The following is a 22,683-nucleotide window of genomic DNA, read 5'->3' on the forward strand; positions in this document are numbered from 1 at the left end:
AAGAGGTCCTCCACATCGCTTGTAAGTTGTATTCCTAGGTATTTTATTCTCCTTGTAGCAATTGTGAATGGGAGTTCAATCATGATTTGGCTCTCTGTTTGTCTATTATTGGGGTATAGGAATGCTTGTGATTTTTGCACATTGATTTTGTATCCTGAGACTTTGCTGAAGTTGCTTACCAGCTTAAGGAGTTTTTGGACTGAGATGATGGGGTTTTCTAAATATACAATCATGTCATCTGCAAACAGAGGCAATTTGACTTCCTTTCTTCCTATCTGAATAGTCTTTATTTATTTCTCTTGCCTGATTGCCCTGGCTAGAACTTCCAGTACTGTGTTGAATAGGAGTGGGGAGAGAGGGCATCCTTGTCTTGTGTTGGTTTTTAAAGGGAATGCTTGCAGCTTTTTCCCATTCGATATGATATTGGCTATGGGTTTGTCATAAATAGTTCTTATTATTTTGAGAGATGTGCCATCAGTACCTAGTTTATTGAGTGTTTTTATCATGAAGGAGTGTTGAATTTTATTGAAGGCCTTTTCCACATCTATTGAGATAATCATGTGGTTTTTGTCATTCATTCTACTTATGTGATGGATTATGTTTATTGATTTGCATATGTTGAACCAGCCTTGCATCCCAGGGATGAAGCCAACTTGATCATGATGGATAACCTTTTTGATGTGCTGCTGGATTTGGTTTGCCAGTATTTTATTGAGGATTTTTGCATTGATGTTCATCAGGGATATTGGCCTGAAATTTTCTTTTTTTGTTGTGAAGAGTCATTTTTTAGAAAATATTTTGACCTCATTGAAAATGAAAATAGATCATGTTAAAAATTTTGGGATGCTGTAAAAGCAGCGCTTTGAGGGAAATTCATATTATTGAATGCATATATATTAGAAAAGAAGAAAGATCTAAAATCAGCTATCTAAGCATCTTCATTAGGAAACTATAAAAAGGAGAGGAAATTAAATCCAAAGTAAGGAGAACAAAAGAAATAATAAAAATTAGGGCAGAATTCAGTGAAATTGAAAACAGGAAATCAGTAGAAAAAGTCAGTAACACCAAAAGCTGGTTCTTAGCAAAGATCAGTATTTTTGATAAGCCTCTAACCAGGCTAAGAAAAAAAGAGAGATGACACAAATTAGTAATATTAAAAACGAGAGAGAACAATTCACTGTGGATGGCATGGGCACTAAAAGGACAATAAAAGAATATTATGAGCCCCTCTGTGCCCACAAGTTTGACAACCAAGATGAAATAGACCAATTTTTTCCAAGGCGTAAATCTGTCAAAACTTTTTAAGAATCGGCAATCTGAATAGGCCTATATCTAGTAGAGAAATTGAATCAATATTTAACAACCAGCTGGGCACAGCAGCTCATGCCTGTAAACTCAGCACTTTGGGAGGCCGAGATGGGCAGATCACTTGAAGCCAGGAGTTTATTGCCAGCCTGGCCAATATGGTAAAACCCCAATTCTCTAAAAATACAAAAAAAAAAAAAAATTAACAACCTTCAAAAAGAGAGAACAACACAGGGCCAGGTGGATTCACTGGTGAATTCTGCCCAACACTTAAGGAAGAAAGTGTACCAATCCTCTCCTATCTCCTCCAGAATATAAAAGCAAAGATAATAAATACTTCGTGTTCCATTCTATGAGGCCACCAGAACTCTAACACCAAAATCAGACAAAAACGTTACAAGAAAAGTAAACTATAGATTAATATCTCTCATGAACATAAATGCAAAAACAAATATATATCAATATGTATATTGATATATACAAATATATATCAGTAAAATATTAACAAATCGAGTCCAACAACATATAAAAGGAATTATATACAGAGACCAGGTGGGATTTATCCCAGGTATAGAAGGCTGGTTCAACATTCAAAAGTCAATGAATATAGTCCATCACATCTGCAGGCTAAAGAAGAAAAATAACATGATTATATCAGTAGATGCAGAAAAAAGCATTTGACAAAAATCATCCATTTATCAGAAAAACTCTAAGTATACTAGGAGTAGAGCAGAGTTTTCTCAACTTGAAAAAAAATACCTACAAAACACCTAGAGCTAACATTATATTTAATAGTGAGAAACTAAAAAAACTTTCCTGCTAAGATTAGGAACTAGACAATGAAATCCTTTCTTACAGTTATTTTCTAGCTAATGCAGTAGGATAAGAAAAATAAATGAACAATACACAGATTTGGAAGGAAGAAGTAAAAGTCTTTGATCACAATGACATCCTTGTCTATGTATAACTGTTCAAAAATAGAGTAAAAAACCTCTGAAAATTGATAAGCACTTATAGCAAGGTTTCAGAATACAAGCTTATTATACAAAAGTCATTCATTTTCCTATATAACAGCAATAAGCAAGTAGAATTGGAAATTAAAAACATATTAAAATTCATTTCTGTTAACACCCCTAAAAATGAAATACTTAGGTATAAACCTAATAAAATCTGAAGTCTGTATGAGGAAAACTACAAAACTGTGATCAAAGTTTTGAAATAATTAATAAATGGTAAGATATTCTACATTCATGGATAAGAAGATGTCAGTTCTTCCCTACTTAATCTAAAGATTCAATGAAATTTCAATCCAAATTTCAGCAAGTTAATTTGTGTATATCAACAAATTGATTCTAAAGTTTATATGGAAAGACAAAAGACACAAAATGGCCAACTTAATATTTAAGGGAAATAACAAAGTTGGAGGAGTGACATTAGTTGACTTCAAGACTTACTATAAAGCTTCAGTAATCAAGACTGTGTGGTACTGGCAAAAGAATAGACAAAGAGATCAGTGGAACAGAACAGAAAGCCCAGAAATAGACCCACATAAATATACTCAACTGAACCTTGCAAAGGAGCAAAAGCAATACATTAGAGAAAAGACAGTCTTTTCAACAATAGTACTGGAATAACTGGACATCCCCCTGCCAAAAAAAAAAAAAAAAATCTGAAGAAGTACCTTACACCCTTCACAAGAATTAACTCAAAATGAATTGCAGACCTAAATGTAAAATGCAAAAGCAAAACTCCTAAATGACAACACAGAATATCTAGGTAAGCTTAGGTATGGCAATGACTTTTTATTTTTTATTTTTGAGACGGAGTCTTGCTCTGTCACCCAGGCTGGAGTGCCGTGGCACAATCTCGGCTCACTGCAACCTGTGCCTCCCAAGTTCAAGCAATTCTCCTGCCTCAGCCTCCTGAGTAGCTGGGATTATAGGAGTGTGCCACCGTGCCTGGCTAATTTTTTTGTATTTTCAGTAGAGACGGAGTTTCACCATATTGGTCATGCTGATCTCGAACTCCTGACCTTGTTATCTGCCCGTCTGAGCCCCCAAAGTGCTGGGATTACAGGCATGAGCCACCGCATCCGGCTGGCAATGATTTTTTAGAAACAACACCAAAGGCATAATGTATGAAAGAAATAATTGATAAGCTGGACTTCTTTTAAGTCAAAAACTTGTGTTTTGTGATAAGTAGTGTTAACGGAATGAGAAGAGAAGCTATAGACTAGGACAAATATTTAAAACAGATAAAACTAATAAAGGACTGTTATTTAAAGTATACGAAAAGCTCTTAAAACCTAAATAATAAGAAAACTATAACTTGATTTTAAAATGCTCAAAAGACCTGATCATACGTTTCACCAAAGAAGATATACAGAAAACAAGTAAGCATATGAGAAGTTGTTTAATACCATGTTATGAGAGAATTGCTATTTAAAACAATAATGAGATACCACTATATACCTGTTACAATAGCTAAAATTCAAAACACTGACAACAAATGCTGACAAGGATGTAGAGCAATAAGGTGTCTCATTCATTGCTAGTGGGAATGCAAAATGGTACAGCCACTCTGGGGGACAGATTGACAGTTCTTTAATGAAAATAAACACACTCTCATGATCTGACCCAGCTGAAAACTTTTGTCCACACAAAAACTTACACATAGATGTTTATAGCAGTTTTATTTATAACTACTCCAGTTTGGAAGCCACCAGGATGTCCTACACTGGGTGAATGTAAAAAGTGTGGTACATCCAGACATTGGAATATTATTCAGTGCTAAAAAGAAATGAGCTGTCAAGCCATGGAAGACATGGAAGAATGCATATCAGTAAATGAAGGAAGCTAATGTGAAAAGCCTACATACTTTATAATTCCTATTATCTGACTTTCTTGCAAATGCAAAACTATGGAGACAGTAAAAAGATCATTGTTTGCTGGGGATTTGGTGGGAGGGAGGGATGACTAAGTGGAGCACAGAGGATTTTTTTAGGGCAATGAAACCATTCTGTATGATACTGTAATGGTGGATACATGTCATCCATCATACATTTGTCAAAACCCATAGAATGTGCAATACCAAGAGTGAATGCTTATGTCAGCTGTGGGCTTTGAACAATAATGATGTGTCTTTAAAGGTTTTTTTTTTTTTCTGTAATATGTGAACCACTATCATGTAAGATGTTGATGGGTTGATGGGGGGAGACTTTGCATGTGTGCAGACAGGATCTATAGAGAAGCTCTCCAAATTTCCCACTTAATTTTGTTCTGAACATAAAAATACTCTACAAAAGGAAAGTTTATTAATTTCCAAAACAGGTAGGAGAAGGGTAATGTTACTGTAGGAAGCTTTGCTTATTTATAAGTTTGTTTTTATTTTTTACATTAATAAAGGAAGTGATAATGTCAGCACATAGTACTGAGAATCTTTTTTTTTTTTTTTTTTTTTTTTGAGACTGTGTCTCACTCTGTCACCAGGCTAGAATGCAGTAGCACAATCTCGGCTCACTGCAACCTCCACCTCCCAGGTTCAAGCAATTCTCCTGCCTCACCTTCCTGAGTAGCTGGGACTACAGGTGCGTGCCACCACGTGGGGCTAATTTTTGTATTTTTAGTAGAGACGGGGTTTCACCATGTTGGCCAGGATGGTCTCCATCTCTTGACCTCGTGATCCACCCGCCTTGGCTTTCCACAGTGCTGGGATTACAGAAGTGAGCCACTGCGCCTGGCCTGAAAATCATTCTGATGAGAAGCATAATCTCTTAAAATCCCTTAATAAGAGAATGCTAAATAATTCCAGATAAATTGTTATTTTAATATGTAATCTATTCTATATTTACATTAAGTTAATATTTTACAGTAAAGATCCATGCATTCTTCTTTCTAATTTATATTATAAGGCTTTCAAAGTTGAGTGAATTGTGTCAAATTTTTAACCCATTTATAGCTTCCGTTTTGTCCCATATGTTATAAATCAAGGCAAATAAAAATTCTTATTTAAACCTTCCTCACCTCACTATGTACGCTCAAGTTTTTGTCCTCATTTTGTTTCTTTTTAATTCTGGAGCAACCTTTCACTTTATCTGAGAACTAAAATTCTGTCCTTTTTCTTGAAAAATAAACATTTATCCTATTACATCACCTACATAGTTACACTTTTTCTTAAAACTGTCCCTGCTAAAATAGACTCAGTTACCCATATTACCATTGTTAATTAACTTGTATTTAACCTTCTCTGGTGGATAGGAACTTGATAATAATGCCTATCATGCACAAGCAATTTAGGTGACTAGGAAATATCATTCTCTACAGCCACACCCTTTTTTTTTTTTTTTTTTTTTTTCTTTGAGGCAGAGACAGTCTCACTCTGTCCTCCAGGCTGGAGTGCAGTGGCACTATCTCAGCTCACTGCAACCTTCACCTCCTGGGTTCAAACCGATTCTCCTGCCTCAGCCTCCCAAGTAGCTGAGACTACAGGCACCTGCCACCATATCCGGCTAATTTTTTTATTTTTAATAGAGGTAGGGTTTCACCATATTGGCCAGGCTGGTCTCGAACTCCTGACCTCAAATGATCCACTCACCTCAGCCTCCCAAAATGCTGGGATTACACGCATGAGCCACTGCGCGCCCAGCCTCACGTACATTATATTTATGTCTTCAACTGACAAGAATGAGCACATTCATTAACATTATATAAAATCATGGTAACATCGTAACATTTTAAGGTAAGACGTAGAGTTGTATATTGTAAGCGCTAAGCTTGCTATTCAAGATCTTGAAGTTAAGTACACAAGAATCTTAGAAATCACATTTCAGAGGACACTAAAAAATGTAATTATTGATATAAAACATTGTTAGAATCATGATTCAGTTCAGTCAAACAGTTTTACTTTTTTATCATTTTAAACTTTAGGTATGGATATCATTAGCTTATCTGATCAATACACTATTATCAGAATTTTAAGAAGTTCAGGTTAACTAGTCTTTTCTGAAAACAGAAACTCAACATCCGTACAAAATTATGGAGAAAACACAGCTATGTATTTCAGACAAAATTTTTAAATCAGTCTGATTTGTCCAAAGAATCAGTTTTTAGCTTTAAATTTTTAAACAGTTTTTAATTGATACCTTATATTGGTACATATTTATGTGGTACATGTGATATTTTCTTACATGCATCGAATGAGGAGAATTGTTGTTAGTTCTTGCTTGAAAGTTTGGTAGAATTTGGCATTGAAGCCATCCAGTCCTGGACATTTCTTTGTTGGGAGACTTTATTACTGAGTCAATCTCATTACTTATTATTGATCTGTTCCAGTTTTTTATTTCTTCCTGATTCACTCTCAGTAGGCTATATATGTGTATCTAGAAATTTATCCATTTCCTCCAACTTTCCAGTTCATTAAGATTTAGTTGCTTATAATAGTCTTTGATGAACTTTTGTATTTCTTTAGTATTAGTTGTAATGTCTGTTTTCTGTTTCTGTTTCTGATTTTGTTTATTTTGATCTTATCCTTTTCTTGGTTGCTTTTTTAGTGTCCATTTTGTTTAATTCTAGTTTTTATTATATGTTTCCTTCTACTCATTTTTAGTTGTGGTTTTCTTCTTTGTATTTTTTTTTATGTAGAGTTTATGGGTATCAACTTTCCTCTTAGCACTGCATTTGCTATCTACCATAGGTTTTGGTAAGTTGTGTTTCCATTTTCATTTGTTTCAATAAATTTTTATATTTGCTGCTTAATTTCATCATTGATCCAGTGTTTGTTCAGGAGCATAGTTTTAAATTTTCTTGTATTTGTACATTTTTTTAAAAGTTTCTCTTGTTACTGGTTTTTAGTTATATTCCATTGTGGTCTGAGAAGATAGTTGATGTGATTTCATTTTTTAAAAATTTGTTGAGGCTTGTTTTGTGGCTTAACACATAGTCTACAAAGATTCACTTTTATTGCACGAATTTAGATTCGTAAATTAAAATCTTTCTAAGCTGCTAGCAGATCCTTTAAGAAGAATTTTTTCCCTAAATTACTAGTACATTTGAAGTTTTCTTTAGATACTACTATAGATTCATGAACTTCTTATACTATGTAAACCAATGATATCTTAGCTCCTTAAAATTCAGAGACTTCTAAATTTTATTTATTAATACTCTTCTTAGGAAAATACTTCATACAGAATGAGAGAGAATGACTTCTGAGTTATAGCAACACAGAGAAAATTGTAGCTTTAATTATAACAATCTCTGCAACAGATTAAGTAATCAAGGAAACACCAAAATTCACTGTTCAAGATTTCAAAGGATTATTTTCCCTTCTAGTAGTTATAAAATGTTTTATGAAATTATTTGGATACACAAATAGAGAAACAAAGAATTAAAAAAATGACAACTCTCATTCCTCGTCATGTCTCATATGAAGGACAAGAAATCCCTTTAATCTTAACAGAGGTCTTTAAAGTTCAGATTATAAAATTACATTCCCAATTATTAATGCATGCATGGGGATTATCATTATCATCATTATCATCTTCTAGTGGAAACTATATCCAGAACCAAAATGGTGAAGAACTAGAAAAGAAAATGAAAAATTCAAAATTTAAAGAAAAAAGCCAACTTGTAGTAGACTAGCATCACAGCAAAGGTACAGTTCTATTGCCTTGTTTTTTTGTTTTGTTTTGTTTTTTTTTTTTTTTTTTTTTTTTTTTGAGACAGAGTCTTGCTCTTTCCCCCATGTAGGAGTATAGTGGCAGGATCATGGCTTACTTCAGTCTTGACCTCCCAGTTTCAAGAAATCCCTCCACTTCAGCCTCCCAAGTAGCTGGACAAAAAACACAGCACATGCCGGCACACCTGGCTAATTTCTGTATTTTTTGTAGAGATGAGGTCTCGCTATGTTGCCTGTGCTGATCTTGAACTCCTGGGCTCAAACAATTCTCCCACCTTGGCCTCCCAAAGTGCTCGATTGTAGGCATGAGCCACTGCACCAGGACTCTATTGCTATTTGAGAATCACTTTGAGGAGAAAGAAAAGTCTCTCCTCCTAAACAGCTCCTGAAGTACATTTCTGTGCTATCACAGTTTGGTTGGCTTTATGAACCCACTTTAGTGTCTCAATGGATCCTCCAAAAGTATAACATGTTAAAATTCAAAGAATTTAAATGGTGACTTTTGTAAATATAAAAAGAAAATATATCAAATATTTTATTCCACTTCCTAATTAAGTAGAGGACTAGTGAGATTATAAATACAGTTCAAAGTGCATTTTAGGAACTAGTTTCTTGAAGACAAGTTAATGAATTTTATCTTAGAATAATATAGCTAAGTTACCTACAATCTATTTAATATTTTATATGACAATAAAGCATTATTTTGGGGATTATCTTTTTTAATAGTTGAAAATATTAGAATTTTCCAGGATAAAAATCTACAAATTAATAAAGAACTTCACTATGCCTAGTGTCACAAGATTCTTGGGATATTGTTTTTCTGGCTGGTGATGTCTTTGCCCAAGTCTTGCTTAGGCCCACTGGGTTTATTCTGCCTACCTGGCCTGGCAGGCTTTACTTGGCTGACACTACTGGCCTGGATCCCATACCTGCCAAGGGTAAGTCAGGCATGGAGTGGCAAGGGGTGTGTGAGGGAGCATGGGGTTCAGCCAGTGTGCAATCGGACATGCCGGCTGCTGCAATGGGGTGGGCAGTTACAGGTGCTGGCACAGGCACTGACTCTCTAAGAGGCTGTGGCCAGACCAGGTGCACTGCAGGAAGCTTCCCCAGCTGGCACCAGGAAATGCAGTGGCACCTGGAAGCTTGGAGATACTAGGCACCACAGGACCCCAAAGAGGGAGTCACAGCCCTGGCTCAGGGAGCTCCCAGGTCTGGGCTGCCTGAGAAGGCACAGATCTTCTCTCCTTCTCTTTGCCCTCAATGTGGCAAGCAGGGGGCATGTTTCAGTCCTGTGTTATAGCTCTTTTAGCTCTGCCATTTGGTAGGTCCCGAGTTCTTGTCCTGCAACTAGGAAGAATGAGGTACAGAGCCAAGTGGAGGATGAACGAGATGAAGGGGAGCTTTATTGATCAATAGAACAGCACACAGGAGACCTGCAGAGGGTAGCTCCTTTCCACAGCCAGGATGTTCCAATGAGAGTTCAGCTCCTAGCAGAAAGGAGACCCTGGAGAGGGAAGCTCCTCCTAGCAGGCAGGTCATCTCATTGTCTTCTTAGCTCTCAGCAGAGAGGTGGCCCTGGAGTGGATTGTTCCACTCTGCAGCTGGTAGTCTTGATGTCTCTGCAGGTTTCTGAAGCTCTCAGCAGAGAAGAGGCCCTAGAATGGATAGCTTCTCTCTTCTGCTGGTTGTTGGGACATCTCCTGCTGTCAGCAGAAAGGGTAGCTCTTCTCTGCAGCTGGTCATCCATCATCTGCTCTGCTCTGGCTGAGCCTGGGGCTTTTATAGGCCTATTAGAGGGGAAGTGCATGCTGATCAGTCCATGGGCAGCCATGGGCAGATCCAGGAAAAACCACCACGAGTTTGCCCTCCAAATCAGCACTGCCAGTCCTGTCCCAGGCTTCAGGCCTTCTCTCAGGGTTCTGCCCTCTTCTGCCCAGGTATCTGTCTGCCTCCCCCTGTGTTCGTGGCACATGGGCTTGACCCCGATTTGCTCCAAGATGGGAGCAGGTGCCCACAGCAGGGAGAAGCCAAGCAGCGGGAGCAGGCACTTCTGAGCCTGCAGGGGCAGGGGGGCCTTCCCAGCTCCCCCCCTCCCCCCCCAGAGTGCAGGGATACCTGGGTCTGCAGCTGCAATATGGGCTGCTCCCTTGACCCTAGGGAAGTGGAGCTCCTGGTCCCCCAAAAATACAGGGAAGCTCCATTCTGCAGCCACAGCTCGGGCACCTGCAGCCCTTCCCAGTAGGGTTAGGCTCCTGCCTCCTCCAAGGAGGCAGAGGCCCAGGTCTGCAGCTGCAATTTGGGCAGCTGCAGCTGCACCCGGGGAGTTCCCACCCCACCTCAGAAGGAGAAGGGCTTACGCTTGTCCCCTGCTGCCTGGAGCTCCATGGAGCATGTATCCTCGGCAGCACCTCCCTGCTGCAGTCGGCGTGATGGCAGCAGCAGGCCGTCTGGAGTGGCTGCTGCTATAACTAGGATCTTTAATCAGTAGTAAACAGTGAATCAAATAAGTACATTTCCCTTAATTATCCTTATGTGGATCTGTTAATGCATTCATATGACATTGAAAGAATATGTTGCCCTACTTTTGACCTTATTTCCAAGCTTTGAATAACTTTTCTTAACATTTGGGATCAAAATGTGATTTATGCCACTCTTACCCAGGGGTGCTTATGGTAACACTCAAATTTTCTTTGAAGGGAAAAGTCAATACGATAAAGTTGTCAGTTCTCCCCAAGGGAATCTTTAAAATCAGTATGATTTCATTAAAACTCCAACAAATATTTTCATATTACTTGGTAAATAAGCCCAAAACTAATTAGGAAGAGCAAAGGATCAAGAATGACTCAGACAAATTTGAAGAAAATGAACCATTTTAGGAGAATTGCCCTATGAAATGCAAAAACTAGTTATAAAGCTTTATTAGCTAAGACAATGTAGCATTGATGCAAGGATAAACAAAGAGATAAATAGAACCTATAGGGAACCTACAAACATGATGATGCACATTTGAAAACTTGACATATATTGCACTACTTAACTCTGGGGGGGAAATGGACTCTATTAAATGTTGTTTGGCCAGTTGTTTATACATTTGAAAAAAAATAAAATTAGATTGCCAACACATATTATAATTTTAGAAAATTTCCAGGTGGTTAACTGCCTAAATACAGAAAATCAGAATGTTAATGCATTTTGAAGAAAACATAGGCCCAAGGCAGTGGCTCACAGCTGTGATCCTAGCACTTTGGGATGCCAAGGCAGGAGGATCACTTGAGACGAGGAGTTTGAGAGCAGCCTAGGCAATATAGTGAGACCCCCATCCCCCACCTCCCCAAAAAAGGAAGAAAATATAGAATCTTTTTATAAACTTTGGGCAGAAAAGTACTTCTTAAACAAAACACAAAAAAATACCTACTTACAAATGTGGATATACTTTAGAAAATTATTTTCCTCTAAACCACCATGTTTCAAAGATATATAAAAAGACAAGCTACAGATAGGGTGAAAGTATTTGCAATATGTTTAAGGAAATATTAATATCCAAGATATATAAAGACATCTCATTTAAGTTAATAAGAAAAGTCACTCAACCCAACAACAACAGTGTAACAAATGGGTAAAAGAAATGATTTGACAATTTGTGGAAGTAGACAGGTGACTTACAAACATATGAAAAAATGTTTACCCGCACTAGTAATCAGTGAAATGCAATTGAAATCACATTGTAATATCTTTTTACAGCTGTATGATTGGCAGTACTTAAAGGATCTGAGCATACCAAGTATTCCTGAGGGCATGGAGATTTGTTAATGTCTAATAAAATTGAAAATGCTTATAATCTTTTCTTTGACTCAGGAATTTTATTTCTGGGTATATATCCTGGAGAAAACTCATTCATGTGCATAAGGAGGCATGTATGAAGTTGACTATTACAGCAATATTTTATTATACCTAAATTGGAAAACAACACAATTGTCCAGCTGCAAAATAATGAATAAATACATTTTGGCATATTGATAAAAGATGATACTATATAGTTGTTAAAATAAATTAGGTAGAATTACAGTTATAATAGTCATGGTTAAATCTCAAATGTAATGCTGAATGAAGCAAACTAAGTTGCAGAAAGAGAGGTATACATCATAATTTTTGAAAATAAATGATTGTATGTAAATTATGCCTATTCATGCATATATATAGATCCTGTTTCAAAAAATCCGTAGAAAGGTCAAACACTTTATTCTTTTATTATTATTATTAGTATTATACTTCAAGTTCTGGGGTACATGTGCAGAACGTGCAGGTTTGTTACATAGGTATACATGTGCCATGGTTGTTTGCTATACCCGTCAACCCATCATCTAATTAGTATGGTGATTACCTCTGTATAAGCAATGAAGAGAATAAAACTAGAGACAAATAATAAATGGGCTTCAACTTTTCTGTAATGTGCTTCTTTAGAAAAAATATGACTCGGGCCGGCCGTGGTGGCTCACACCTGTAATCCCAGCATTTTGGGAGGCCGAGGCGGGAAGATCACAAGGTCAGGAGTTCAAGACCAGCCTGACCAACATGATGAAACCCCATCTCTACTAAAAATACAAAAAACATTAGCCGGGCTTGGTGCATGCCTGTAATCCCAGCTATTCAGGAGGCTGAGGCAGGAGAATCTCTTGAACCCAGGAGGCGGAGGTTGTAGTGAGCCGAGATCCCACCACTGCACTCCAGCCTGGGTGACAGAGGGAGACATTGTCTCAAAAAAAAAAAAAAAGAAAGAAAGAAAGAAAAAATGTGACTCAAATATAGCACAATGCTAGGATTTTATAAAGGTGAGTATTGGGTACATGAAAGTTTATTATCTGTTTGACTACATTTCTCATGTTTGAAGTATTTCATTATGAAGAATAAAAATGATATATATAAAATATATATAGAAATGTAAAAGTATTATACAATAAACAGTATCAATACATACAATGCTCATAAACATAAGTATGAACACACACAAAAACACTTGTATGTATATGTAAGTATACAGATGCACATGAATGAGCATTACATATTTGAAATATACACCTTGAATGGGAAGGATTCCCTGTAATTCCTGGTTAAGTTTTTCCTTAGGGAAGATAGGTGTGTTGTGAGACTAGGTATTAGGCCCAAAGCATATTTCATCTGGATCTCTTATGTTTTATGTACAGTTATTAAGGACAAAAATGATATAAATATGTAAATATATCATTTGCAGTTATCAATTTTTGTGATAGGAATATGTATGTTTGGTAAACTGAATGTCTCCATTTAGTATTACTTGTTTCTATCCTTTAAAACAGTCTTTCTTTTTTTTTTTTTTTTCAACTTGTATTTTTGATTCAGGGGGTACATGTGCAGATTTGTTACCTGGGTATATTGTGTGAGGCTGAGGTTTGGGATATGAATGATCCTGTCGCCTAGGTACCAGGCATAGTACCCAATATTTAGTTTTTCAGCCCTTGCTTCCCTCTCTTCCTTTCCCCTCTAGTAGTCCCCAGTTTCTATTGTTGCCGCCTTTATGTCCATGAGTTCCCAATGTTTAACTTACACTTATAAGTGAGAATGTGCGGTATTTGATTTTCTGTTCCTGTGTTAGTTTGCTTAGGATAATGGCCTCCAGATGCATCCGTGTTGCTGTAAAGGGCATGATTTCATTCTTTTTTATGGCTACATAGTATTCCATAGTGTATATCTACCACAGTTTCTTTATCTCATCCACCATTTGTGGACATTTAGGTTGATTCCATGTCTTTGCTGTTGTGAACAGTGCTGCAGTGAACATGCATGTATCATTTTGGTAGAAAGGTTTGTTTTCTTTTGAATATATACCCAGTAATGGGATTACTGGATCACATGGTAGTTCTGTTTTAAGTTCTTTGAGAAATCTTTAAACTGCTTTCCACAGTGGCTGAACTAATTTATATTCCTCCCAATAGTGGATAAGCATTCCCTCTTCTCCACATTCTTCCCAGCATCTGTTTTTTTTTTTTTTTAAACTTTTTAGTAATAGCCATTCTGACTGGTGTGAGATGGTAACTCACTGCGGTTTTGATTTGCATTTCTCTGATGATTAGTGAAGTGGAGCATTGTTTTATGTTTGTTGGTCATTTGTATGTCTTCTTTCGGGAAATGTCTGTTTGTGTCTTTTGCCCAGTTTTTAATGGAAATAGTCTTTTTAAAACATTAAGTGTTTGACTAAGATCTGGGGCTTCTATAGTCATCCCTGGGAATCCACAGGTGATTCTTTGTAAGACCTCAGTGCATACCAAAATCTGCGGATGCTCAAGTCTCTTACAGTATAGTATAGAGATAGTATTTGCATATAACCTGTGCACATCTTTCAAACAGTTTAAATCGTCTCTGGATTACTTCTAATATGTAATACAATGCAAATGCTGTGTAGTTAAGTTTTTTACTTTGTACTTTTTATTGTATTACTTTTTTTATTTTTTCAAAATATTTTATATCCACAATTGGTTGAATCCACAAATGTGGAACCCACTGATAACAGAAAGCAGAACTGACTGTATGTAAAAGATAGATTTTGGATCAAAAAGAGTATCTTAAAAATCACATATTTTGTCAACTGATTTGTTGGAAATGATTATTACATAAATTAATTTTTTATGTAATTTATGTGGGTAATTTTTTCCTCTTTCTAAAGAATACAAGTCAATGACCAGATTGTGGAAGTGGATGGAATCAGCTTGGTGGGTGTGACACAGAATTTTGCAGCAACAGTTCTCAGAAACACCAAGGGCAACGTCAGGTAAATACGTGCCTTCTAATATACACCATGTTGTTACTTTAGTTGAATTTTAATTTTCTATAGTTTAACCTGCAAATAAATGTAATTACAAAGACAATTTTACCTGAATAGTAAAACTTTGCTTTTAGTTTTAAATATTTTCACCTTTATTATAATTAGTTCATGAAAATAGAATTTAAAATTACAAATCATAGTATTTTAGAAAGATACAAAAACAAGCACTTGTCTTCATATCTTTCTAAAATACTATGGTTTCCAGGAAGATGTAATTTCTAGTTAAAACCTCAATAAATATGAATTAGGTCCCAAATCTTTTTAAGGAAAACAGTTCATACAATACTTGAAATGATTATACATATATTCAATTTTCTGTGTTTTTTAGACAATCAGGTTGAATAAAGATAAGTATATTTTTTAAATGTATATATTCTTTTAAGGAATCAGCCATGACCAATGTTTGATGAATTTTAACTTTTCCAACTTAATGCACTTAGGGTGCATTTTTTTTGGACCTTGAAATTTATATTCAACCTTGGGATTGTGAATATTGTATATTGGAAAACAAGTAAGAAGCAGTTTAGAGCTAGTTGAAGTCAAGGTTTGAAATCAGGTCTTTTTTTTGCTTATAGGTTACTTATTTATCTTCAGTATTGCTTATATCATATACTTTTCCATACATCTTGTGTAAGAAACATTAAGGAAACATTATTTAGTATGTGTAATGATGAAAATGGTTGGGTGTTCTCATTATCAAAATGAAACTGCTAAATATTCTGAAAATATTAATGAGTTAACATTGCTATACAGACAGTAACATTAGGATATTATTGCAGTATGTCTAATTTTGCTGAAGCATGATTTAAGTTTTAGACTTTAGGCTTTTTCAACTGTAAATCATCTTCTAATGCTAAAGGGATGCCTTAAGGAATATTACCTAAACTACTTCTGTGGGCGCTATGTTGATGTTTCTAGAATATCCACTGTCCTGAGAAAAGAATGTAAAATAATTGCAAAACTGTGTGGTGCTCTCTGAGTTGTGTGGGTGGGCCCATTCAGTAAATGTGATTGTCTTTTTGAAGATCACTATGTGTTCTTAAGACAGCACTTTCCCATGTCTGTATAGAACTTGGTTTTGAAGCTGTCCATTAGACTTTAAAGTAAATTTTAAAATGAAATAGGTAAGATATACATTCAACTCATAAGAACATTTCTCAGTTGGAAAAGAATTTGTAGTTACATGAAACCATAGCCATCCCTTTTTTCCCCTCTGTTGACTGCGTAATCTTGTGTTATTATTTTCAGCCTTGTACAAATTTCAAAAGTCTTCAAATGTCTTCTTAACTGGTCTGTCTGTTTTCACATTCTCACTTCCTCAGTCTGCTCTGTTCATCATTACTCTCATGGAAGGACATAATTACAGTTTTTAAGTAAATGAAGGGCTATCATGGAAAAAGAAATTGACCTTATTCTGCTTAACTCTAGTACAGGTTGAGTATCCCTTATGTTAAATGCTTGGAACCAGAAGTGTTTCCGATTTCAGATTGTTTTGGCATATTAAAATATTTGCATTATATACTTAGTAGTTGAGCCTCCCTAATGTGAAAATTCGAAATCTGAAATGCTCTAATGAATATTTCCTTTGGGTGTCATGTCAGTGCTCAAAAAGTTCTGAGTGTTCTGAACATTTTGGATTTCAGATATTTTGATGTGGGATGCTCAACCTGTATAAACTTCCATGTGCAGGGGTTTTTTTTGTTTTGTTTTGTTTTTTGTTGTTGTTGTTTTTTGAGACAGAGTCTTGCTCTGTCACCCAGGCTGGAGTGCAGTGGCGCAGTCTCAACTCATTGCAATCTCTGCCTCCTGGGTTCAAGCAATTCTCCTGCCTCAGCCTCGCAAGTAGCTGGATTACAGGCATCCGCCACCACATCCAGCTAATTTTGTATTTTTAGTAGAGACAGGGTTTTGCCCTGTTGGCCAGGCTGATCTTGAACTCCTGACCTCAGGTAATCCACCCACCTTAGCCTCCCAAAGTGCTAGGATCACAGGTGTGAGCCACTGCGCCTGGCCCCATGTGCAGGTTTTTGTGTGGACATAAGTTTTCTACTGGGTAAATACCAAACATGGAGCATAATTGCTATATCATGTGGTAAGTGTATGTTTAGTTTTGTAAGAAACCACCAACCCATCTTCAAACTGGCTATACCATTTGGTATTCCTATCAGCAATGAATGAGAGTTCCTATTGCTCCACATCCTTGCCAGCATTTGTTGTCAGTGTTTTGGATTTTGACCATTCAAATAGTTGTATAGTGGAATCTGATTGCTTTAATTTCCATTTACCTCCATTGTCCATTAATATTTACAACTGGTAATGAAAAGTTTCATGTTAATATGATTTGTAATCCTTTATAGTATTTTCTTTTTTTTACCTCTTTTGGATTTTTTTCTCTTATAATTGGGCTTTTGTAATTTTTATCAGACTGTAACTAGATCTGTGTTTGTTTATTTGGTTTTGTGAAATTCTGCTTGGGATTCAATCTGAAGACTTGGATTTCAGAAAGTTTCTATTATGCTTTGGTTATTTGCTTTATTTCTCCTGCATTGTCTTTGGCCTCTCTTCTCAAACCAGTATTAAATGGGGCTTAGATTTTCTGGGCATATCCTCTAGAATCTTATTTTCTCTCAGGATCTCCATCTGTTTGAATTTTTGCTAGTATAAGAGTTTCTTTAATTTTCTCTTCCAGATTACCATGGTTTTTTTTCTTTTCTTTTTTTTTTTTTCCTCAGGCATGGCCTATTTTAACTGTTCCATGCTTTATTCTCTATTTTCTGTTTTTATTTCTAGCTCCATTCTCTCTTCCCAGAGCTTAAGAATAGTATATCCAGCTTCCTACTTGACATCTTCATATGGCATTCTAAAAGGAACATCAAATTTAATATACTCCAAGTATTATCCTTTATTTGTGCCATTCCCTGTCTTCTGCCCCACTTTCCTGCTTTGCCCCCTTCCCCCAAAAAACTCCATATCACATGACATACAATTGGCTGCTTCTACCTTATCAAGTCTCAGTTCAAATATCAATTCTTCAATGAATGAGCTTTTCTCATATTTATGTTGTCCAAACTCAAATTCACTCTATCTCAATTACCATGTTTTCTACATAGCATTCATTTACTGATCCTCTTCTGATCCTCTCCACCTGGTTATTGACTTTCTTTTGGGTTTTCTACTGTATTGATTCCTGTCTAGTCTGTATGATAATTTGAATATGAAAGTAATGATCTGTGACTTTTTAGGCTAGGTTATAAAAGGCACTGTGGCTTTCATCCTGCTCTTTTGGATCACCAGTTTTAGGGAGATGTAGCTGCCATATCGGGAGGCTTTCAAATACCCTTTTGAAGATGCCCACACAGGGAAGACGTTGGGCCTACCAGCAGCCAGCACTAACTTAACCAGACATGTGGGGAGGCACCTTTGAAGATCTTCCAGCCTTAGTAAAGCATTCAGATGCCTGCAGCTTCAGCTAACAACTGGTTGAATTTTGTGAGAATCCCCAAGCCACAATTGAACAGACAAGCCTTCCTTGAATTCTTGACTCACAGAAATTATGGAAGATAGTAACTGTTTATAAGTTTTGGGGTAATTTGTATCAGCAGCTACAACTTACACATATTTTGGTACCTGAATGTGGGCTCCAGTTTAACAAAAACTGAAAATGTGGGAGTAGCTTTGGGACTGGACTGTTAGTGAGGCTGGAAGGACCATGAAGAGAGTATCAGTAAAAGCCAAAGAGATCTTACAGTGATTGCTGGGAGAAAACTGATGGTCTGTGAGGAGGAAGCTGGTGAGGGCTTAAAGAAGAAAACTATAAATGTTACTGAAAATTGGGTCAGGCGCAGTGGCTCATGCCTGGAATCCCAGCATTTTGGGAAGCTGAGGCAGGTGGATCATCTGAGGTCAGGAATTCGAGACCAGCCTGGCCAACATAGTAAAACCCCGTCTCTACTAAAAATATACAAAATTAGCCAGGTGTGGTGGCACATGCCTGTAATCCCAGCTACTTGGGAGGCTGAGGCAGGAGAATCACTTGAACCTGGGAGGCAGAGGTTGCAGTGAGCCGAGATGCACCATTGCACTCCAGCCTGGGCAACAAGAGTGAAACTCCATTTCAAAAAAAAAAAAAAAAAAAAAAGAAAGAAAATTAGAAGAAAGAGGATCTTCATTATGTAATAACAGAACATTTAACAAAACTTACCTCTAGTAATATGGAAAGTAGAATATTGACTGGGACATTTAACTCATAAGATTTCTAGCCATTGTTGAAAGTGTCACTAGCTGCTTTTTGCTGCGTCTAAGTAAAATTTATGAGAAGATAGATAAGCTAAAGGAAGAACTGTTAAAAATAAAGCAAGTTAAACAAACTAGAAAACTTAGACAAACTGGATAAATTTCTGGATACATATATGTAGCCTACCAAGATTGAATCAGGAAGAAATAGAAAACTGGAACAGACCAATAATGAGTAACAAGATTGAATCAGTAATAAAAATTCTCCCAACAAAGAAAAGTCCAGGACTGGATGGCTTAAATGCCAAATTCTAGCAAACTTTCAAACAAGAACTAACACCAGTTCTCCTCAAACTATTCCAAAAAATTGAAGCAGAGGAACTTCTCCCTGATTCTTTCTATGAGGCAAGCATTACCCTGATACCAAAAGGAGATAAGGACACAACCAAAAGGAAAACTGCAGGCCAATATTCCCAATGAACACAGAGGCAAAATTTCTCAGCGAAATACTAGCAAACCAAGTCCAACAGTACATTAAAAAGATAATACACCATGATTAAGTGGGATTTATCCCAGGGATACAAGAATGGCTCAACATATGCAAATCAATAAAATATGCTACATCATATCAACAGAATGAAGGACAAAAACCATATGATCATCTCAGTAGATGCAGAAAAAACATTTGATAAAATTCAGTATCCCTTCATGATGAAAACCCTCAACAAAGCACACATAGAAGGAAAAAACCTGTATTAGTCCATTTTCACGCTGCTGCTGAAGACATACCTGTGACTGGGCATTTTACAAAAGAAAGAGATTTAGTCAACTTACAGTTCCATGTGGCTGGGGGAGGCCTCACAATCATGGTGGAAGGCAAGGAGGAGCAAGTCACATCTTACATCTTACATGGATGACAGCAGGCAAAGAGAGAGTGCTTATGTAGGGAAACTCCCATTTTTAAAACCGTCTTATCTCGTGAGACCCATTCACTATCACAAGAACAGCACAGGAAAGACCTGTCCCCATAATTCAATCACTTCCCACCAGGTTCCTCCCATGACATGTGGGAATTGTGGGCGTAACAATTGAAGGTGAGATTTGGGTGGGGACACAGCCAAACCATATCAATACCTCAACATAATAAAGGCCACATATGACAAACTCACAGCTAACATTGTATTGAGTGGGGAAAAGCTGAAAGCCTTTTCTCTAAGAGCTGGAACAAGACAAGAATGCCCACTTTCACCATTCCTATTCAACATAGTACTGGAAGTCCTAGCCAGAGTAATCAGGCAAGAGAAAGAAATAAAAGGCATCTGAATAAGAAAAGAGAATGTCAAACGGTTCCTCTTTTCAGATGATGTGATCTTATAGCTAGAAAAATTTGAAGACTCCACGAGAAAACTCTTAGATCTGATAAAATAAATTCAGTAAAGTTAGTCACAGGTTACAAAATCAGCATACAGAAAATAAGTGCTGTTTCTATACAAAAAATAATGAACTAGCTGAGAAAGAACACAAGAAGACAACCAAATTTACAATAGTTAAAAAAAAAATACCTAGGAATAAATTTAACCAAGGAGATGAAAGACCTTCACAAGGAAAACTACAAACACTGATGAAAAAAATTGAAGAGGACACAAACAAAACAAAGAGCCCATGCTCATGGATTAGAAGAATTAACGTTGTTAAAATGACCACACTCCCCAGAGCAGTCTACTGATTCAGTACAATCCCTGTCTAAATATCAATGTCATTTTTCACAGAAATAGAAAAAAGATCCTAAAATGTGTAAGAAACCAAGTACGGCTCAAATACCAAAGTGATTCTGTGCAAAAAGAACAAAGTTGGAGGCATCACGTTACCTGACTTCAAAATGTATCACAAGGCTTTAGTAACCAGAACAGCAAGATATTGGTATAAAAACAGAAACACAGACCAATAAAACAGAATGGAGGACCCAGAAACAAATTCACACCTTTATGGCCAACTGATTTTTGACAAAGACACCAAGAACATACATTGGGGAAAGGGCACCCTCTTCAATAAATCATGCTGGGAAAATTGCTTATCTATTTGCAGGAGAATGAAACTGGACCCTTATCCCTCACTATATATAAAAATCAACTCAATATGGATTAAAGACTGAAATGTAAGCCCCACATCTGCAAAACAACTAGAAGGAAGCATAGAGGAAACACTTCAGGACATTGGTCTAGGCAAATACTTTATGGCTAAGACCTCAGAAGCACAGGCAATGAAAAAAAAAAGGATAAATGGGACTATATTAATCTAAAAGACTTCTGCACAGCAAAGGAAACAACAGAGTGAAGAGACAGCCTGTTGAATGGGAGAAAATATTTATAAACTATTTATTCAACAAGATTCTAATATCTAGAATATTAAACGAACTCAAAGCAACAGTAAAAAAGCAAAAATAGTCTCATTAAAAAGTCGGCAAAGGATATGAATAAACATTTCTCAAAATAAGACATAGAAATGACTGATATATGTGAAGATGCTCAACATCAGTAATCATCAGAGAAATGCAAAATAAAACTGTACTAAGATATCCGCTTACCCCAATTAGAATGGCTGTTATTAAAGAGACAAAAGGTAACAGACGCTGACAAGGATGTGGAGAAAAAGGAACTCTTACACACCACTGCTGGGGATATAAGTTAATACAGTCATTAGGGAAAACAGTAAGGAGACTTCTCAAAAAACTAAAAATAGAACTACCAAATGATCCCGCAGTCCTGCTACTAAGTGTTTATTTAAAGAAAAGAAATCAGTATATCAAAGAGATGGCAGCATCTCAGTGTTTATTGCAGCACTATTCACAATAGCAGTGATATGGAATCAACCTACCTAAGTGTCCATCAAAGGAAGAATGGATTTTTTTAAGTGGTATATATACACGGTGAAATACTATTTTGCCATAAAAAAGGTGAATCATGTCATTTGTAGCAACGTGGATGGGAACTGGAGGTCATTATGTTAACTGAAATAAGCCAGACACAGACAGACAACTATGACATGTTCTCAGTCCTATATAGGAGCTAAAAATGTTGATCTTATAGAGGTAGAGAGTAGAATGATAGTTACCAGAGGCTGGGAAGAGTGTAGGGGTGTGGGTGGGTGGATGAAGAGAGGTTGGTTAAAATGTACAAAAATACAGTCCCTAGAAGAAATAAGATTTAATGTTCAGTAGCAGAAAGTTAATAACAATGTATGTATATTACAAAATAGCTAGAACAGAGCACTTGAAATGTTCCCAGCACATAGAAATGATAAATAGTAGAGGTAATGAAGACTCCAGATACCCTGATTTGGTCATTATACAGTATAGCATGTAAGAAAATGTCACTTTTATCCCATAAATATGTACAAATGTTTATATCAATTAAAAAATTTAAAAATTAATAGAACTTACCCTCAAACTAAATGTAGCTCTGATCCCACATTCAAAAGCCTTAAAAGCAAGCCTCAGAAAGATTTGTTTTTTAGTACTTTAATTGTCCCAGAGGAATACTCAAGAATACTTATTGTATTACAAAAAATATCTTTATATCTGGCATGCAGTCAACAATTTCTGGGCATGCAAAGAATGA

At 36.4% G+C, this 22,683-nt stretch overlaps 1 protein-coding gene and 1 long non-coding RNA gene across 9 annotated transcripts in view; one reads left to right on the forward strand and one right to left on the reverse strand.

Annotated features, from left to right (window-relative positions):
- PPP1R9A (protein phosphatase 1 regulatory subunit 9A) overlaps positions 1-22,683 on the forward strand; it is a 384,760-nt gene that overhangs the window by 238,149 nt on the left and 123,928 nt on the right. For all 8 annotated transcript variants that reach the window (XM_057302912.1, XM_034964481.2, XM_034964482.2 and 5 more), the window contains exon 5: positions 14,675-14,779. In XM_057302912.1, coding sequence (XP_057158895.1) covers positions 14,675-14,779 — 105 coding nt within the window. The remainder of the gene's footprint in view (positions 1-14,674; positions 14,780-22,683) is intronic.
- Positions 4,556-22,683, reverse strand: part of LOC129398179 (uncharacterized) — a 63,051-nt gene continuing 44,923 nt past the window's right edge. Inside the window, exon 4 of the long non-coding RNA XR_008625908.2 lies at positions 4,556-9,764. This is a non-coding gene — a long non-coding RNA (uncharacterized LOC129398179). The remainder of the gene's footprint in view (positions 9,765-22,683) is intronic.

The sequence above is a fragment of the Pan paniscus genome, chromosome 6 (genome assembly GCF_029289425.2).
Source record: "Pan paniscus chromosome 6, NHGRI_mPanPan1-v2.0_pri, whole genome shotgun sequence".
NCBI lineage: Eukaryota > Metazoa > Chordata > Mammalia > Primates > Hominidae > Pan > Pan paniscus.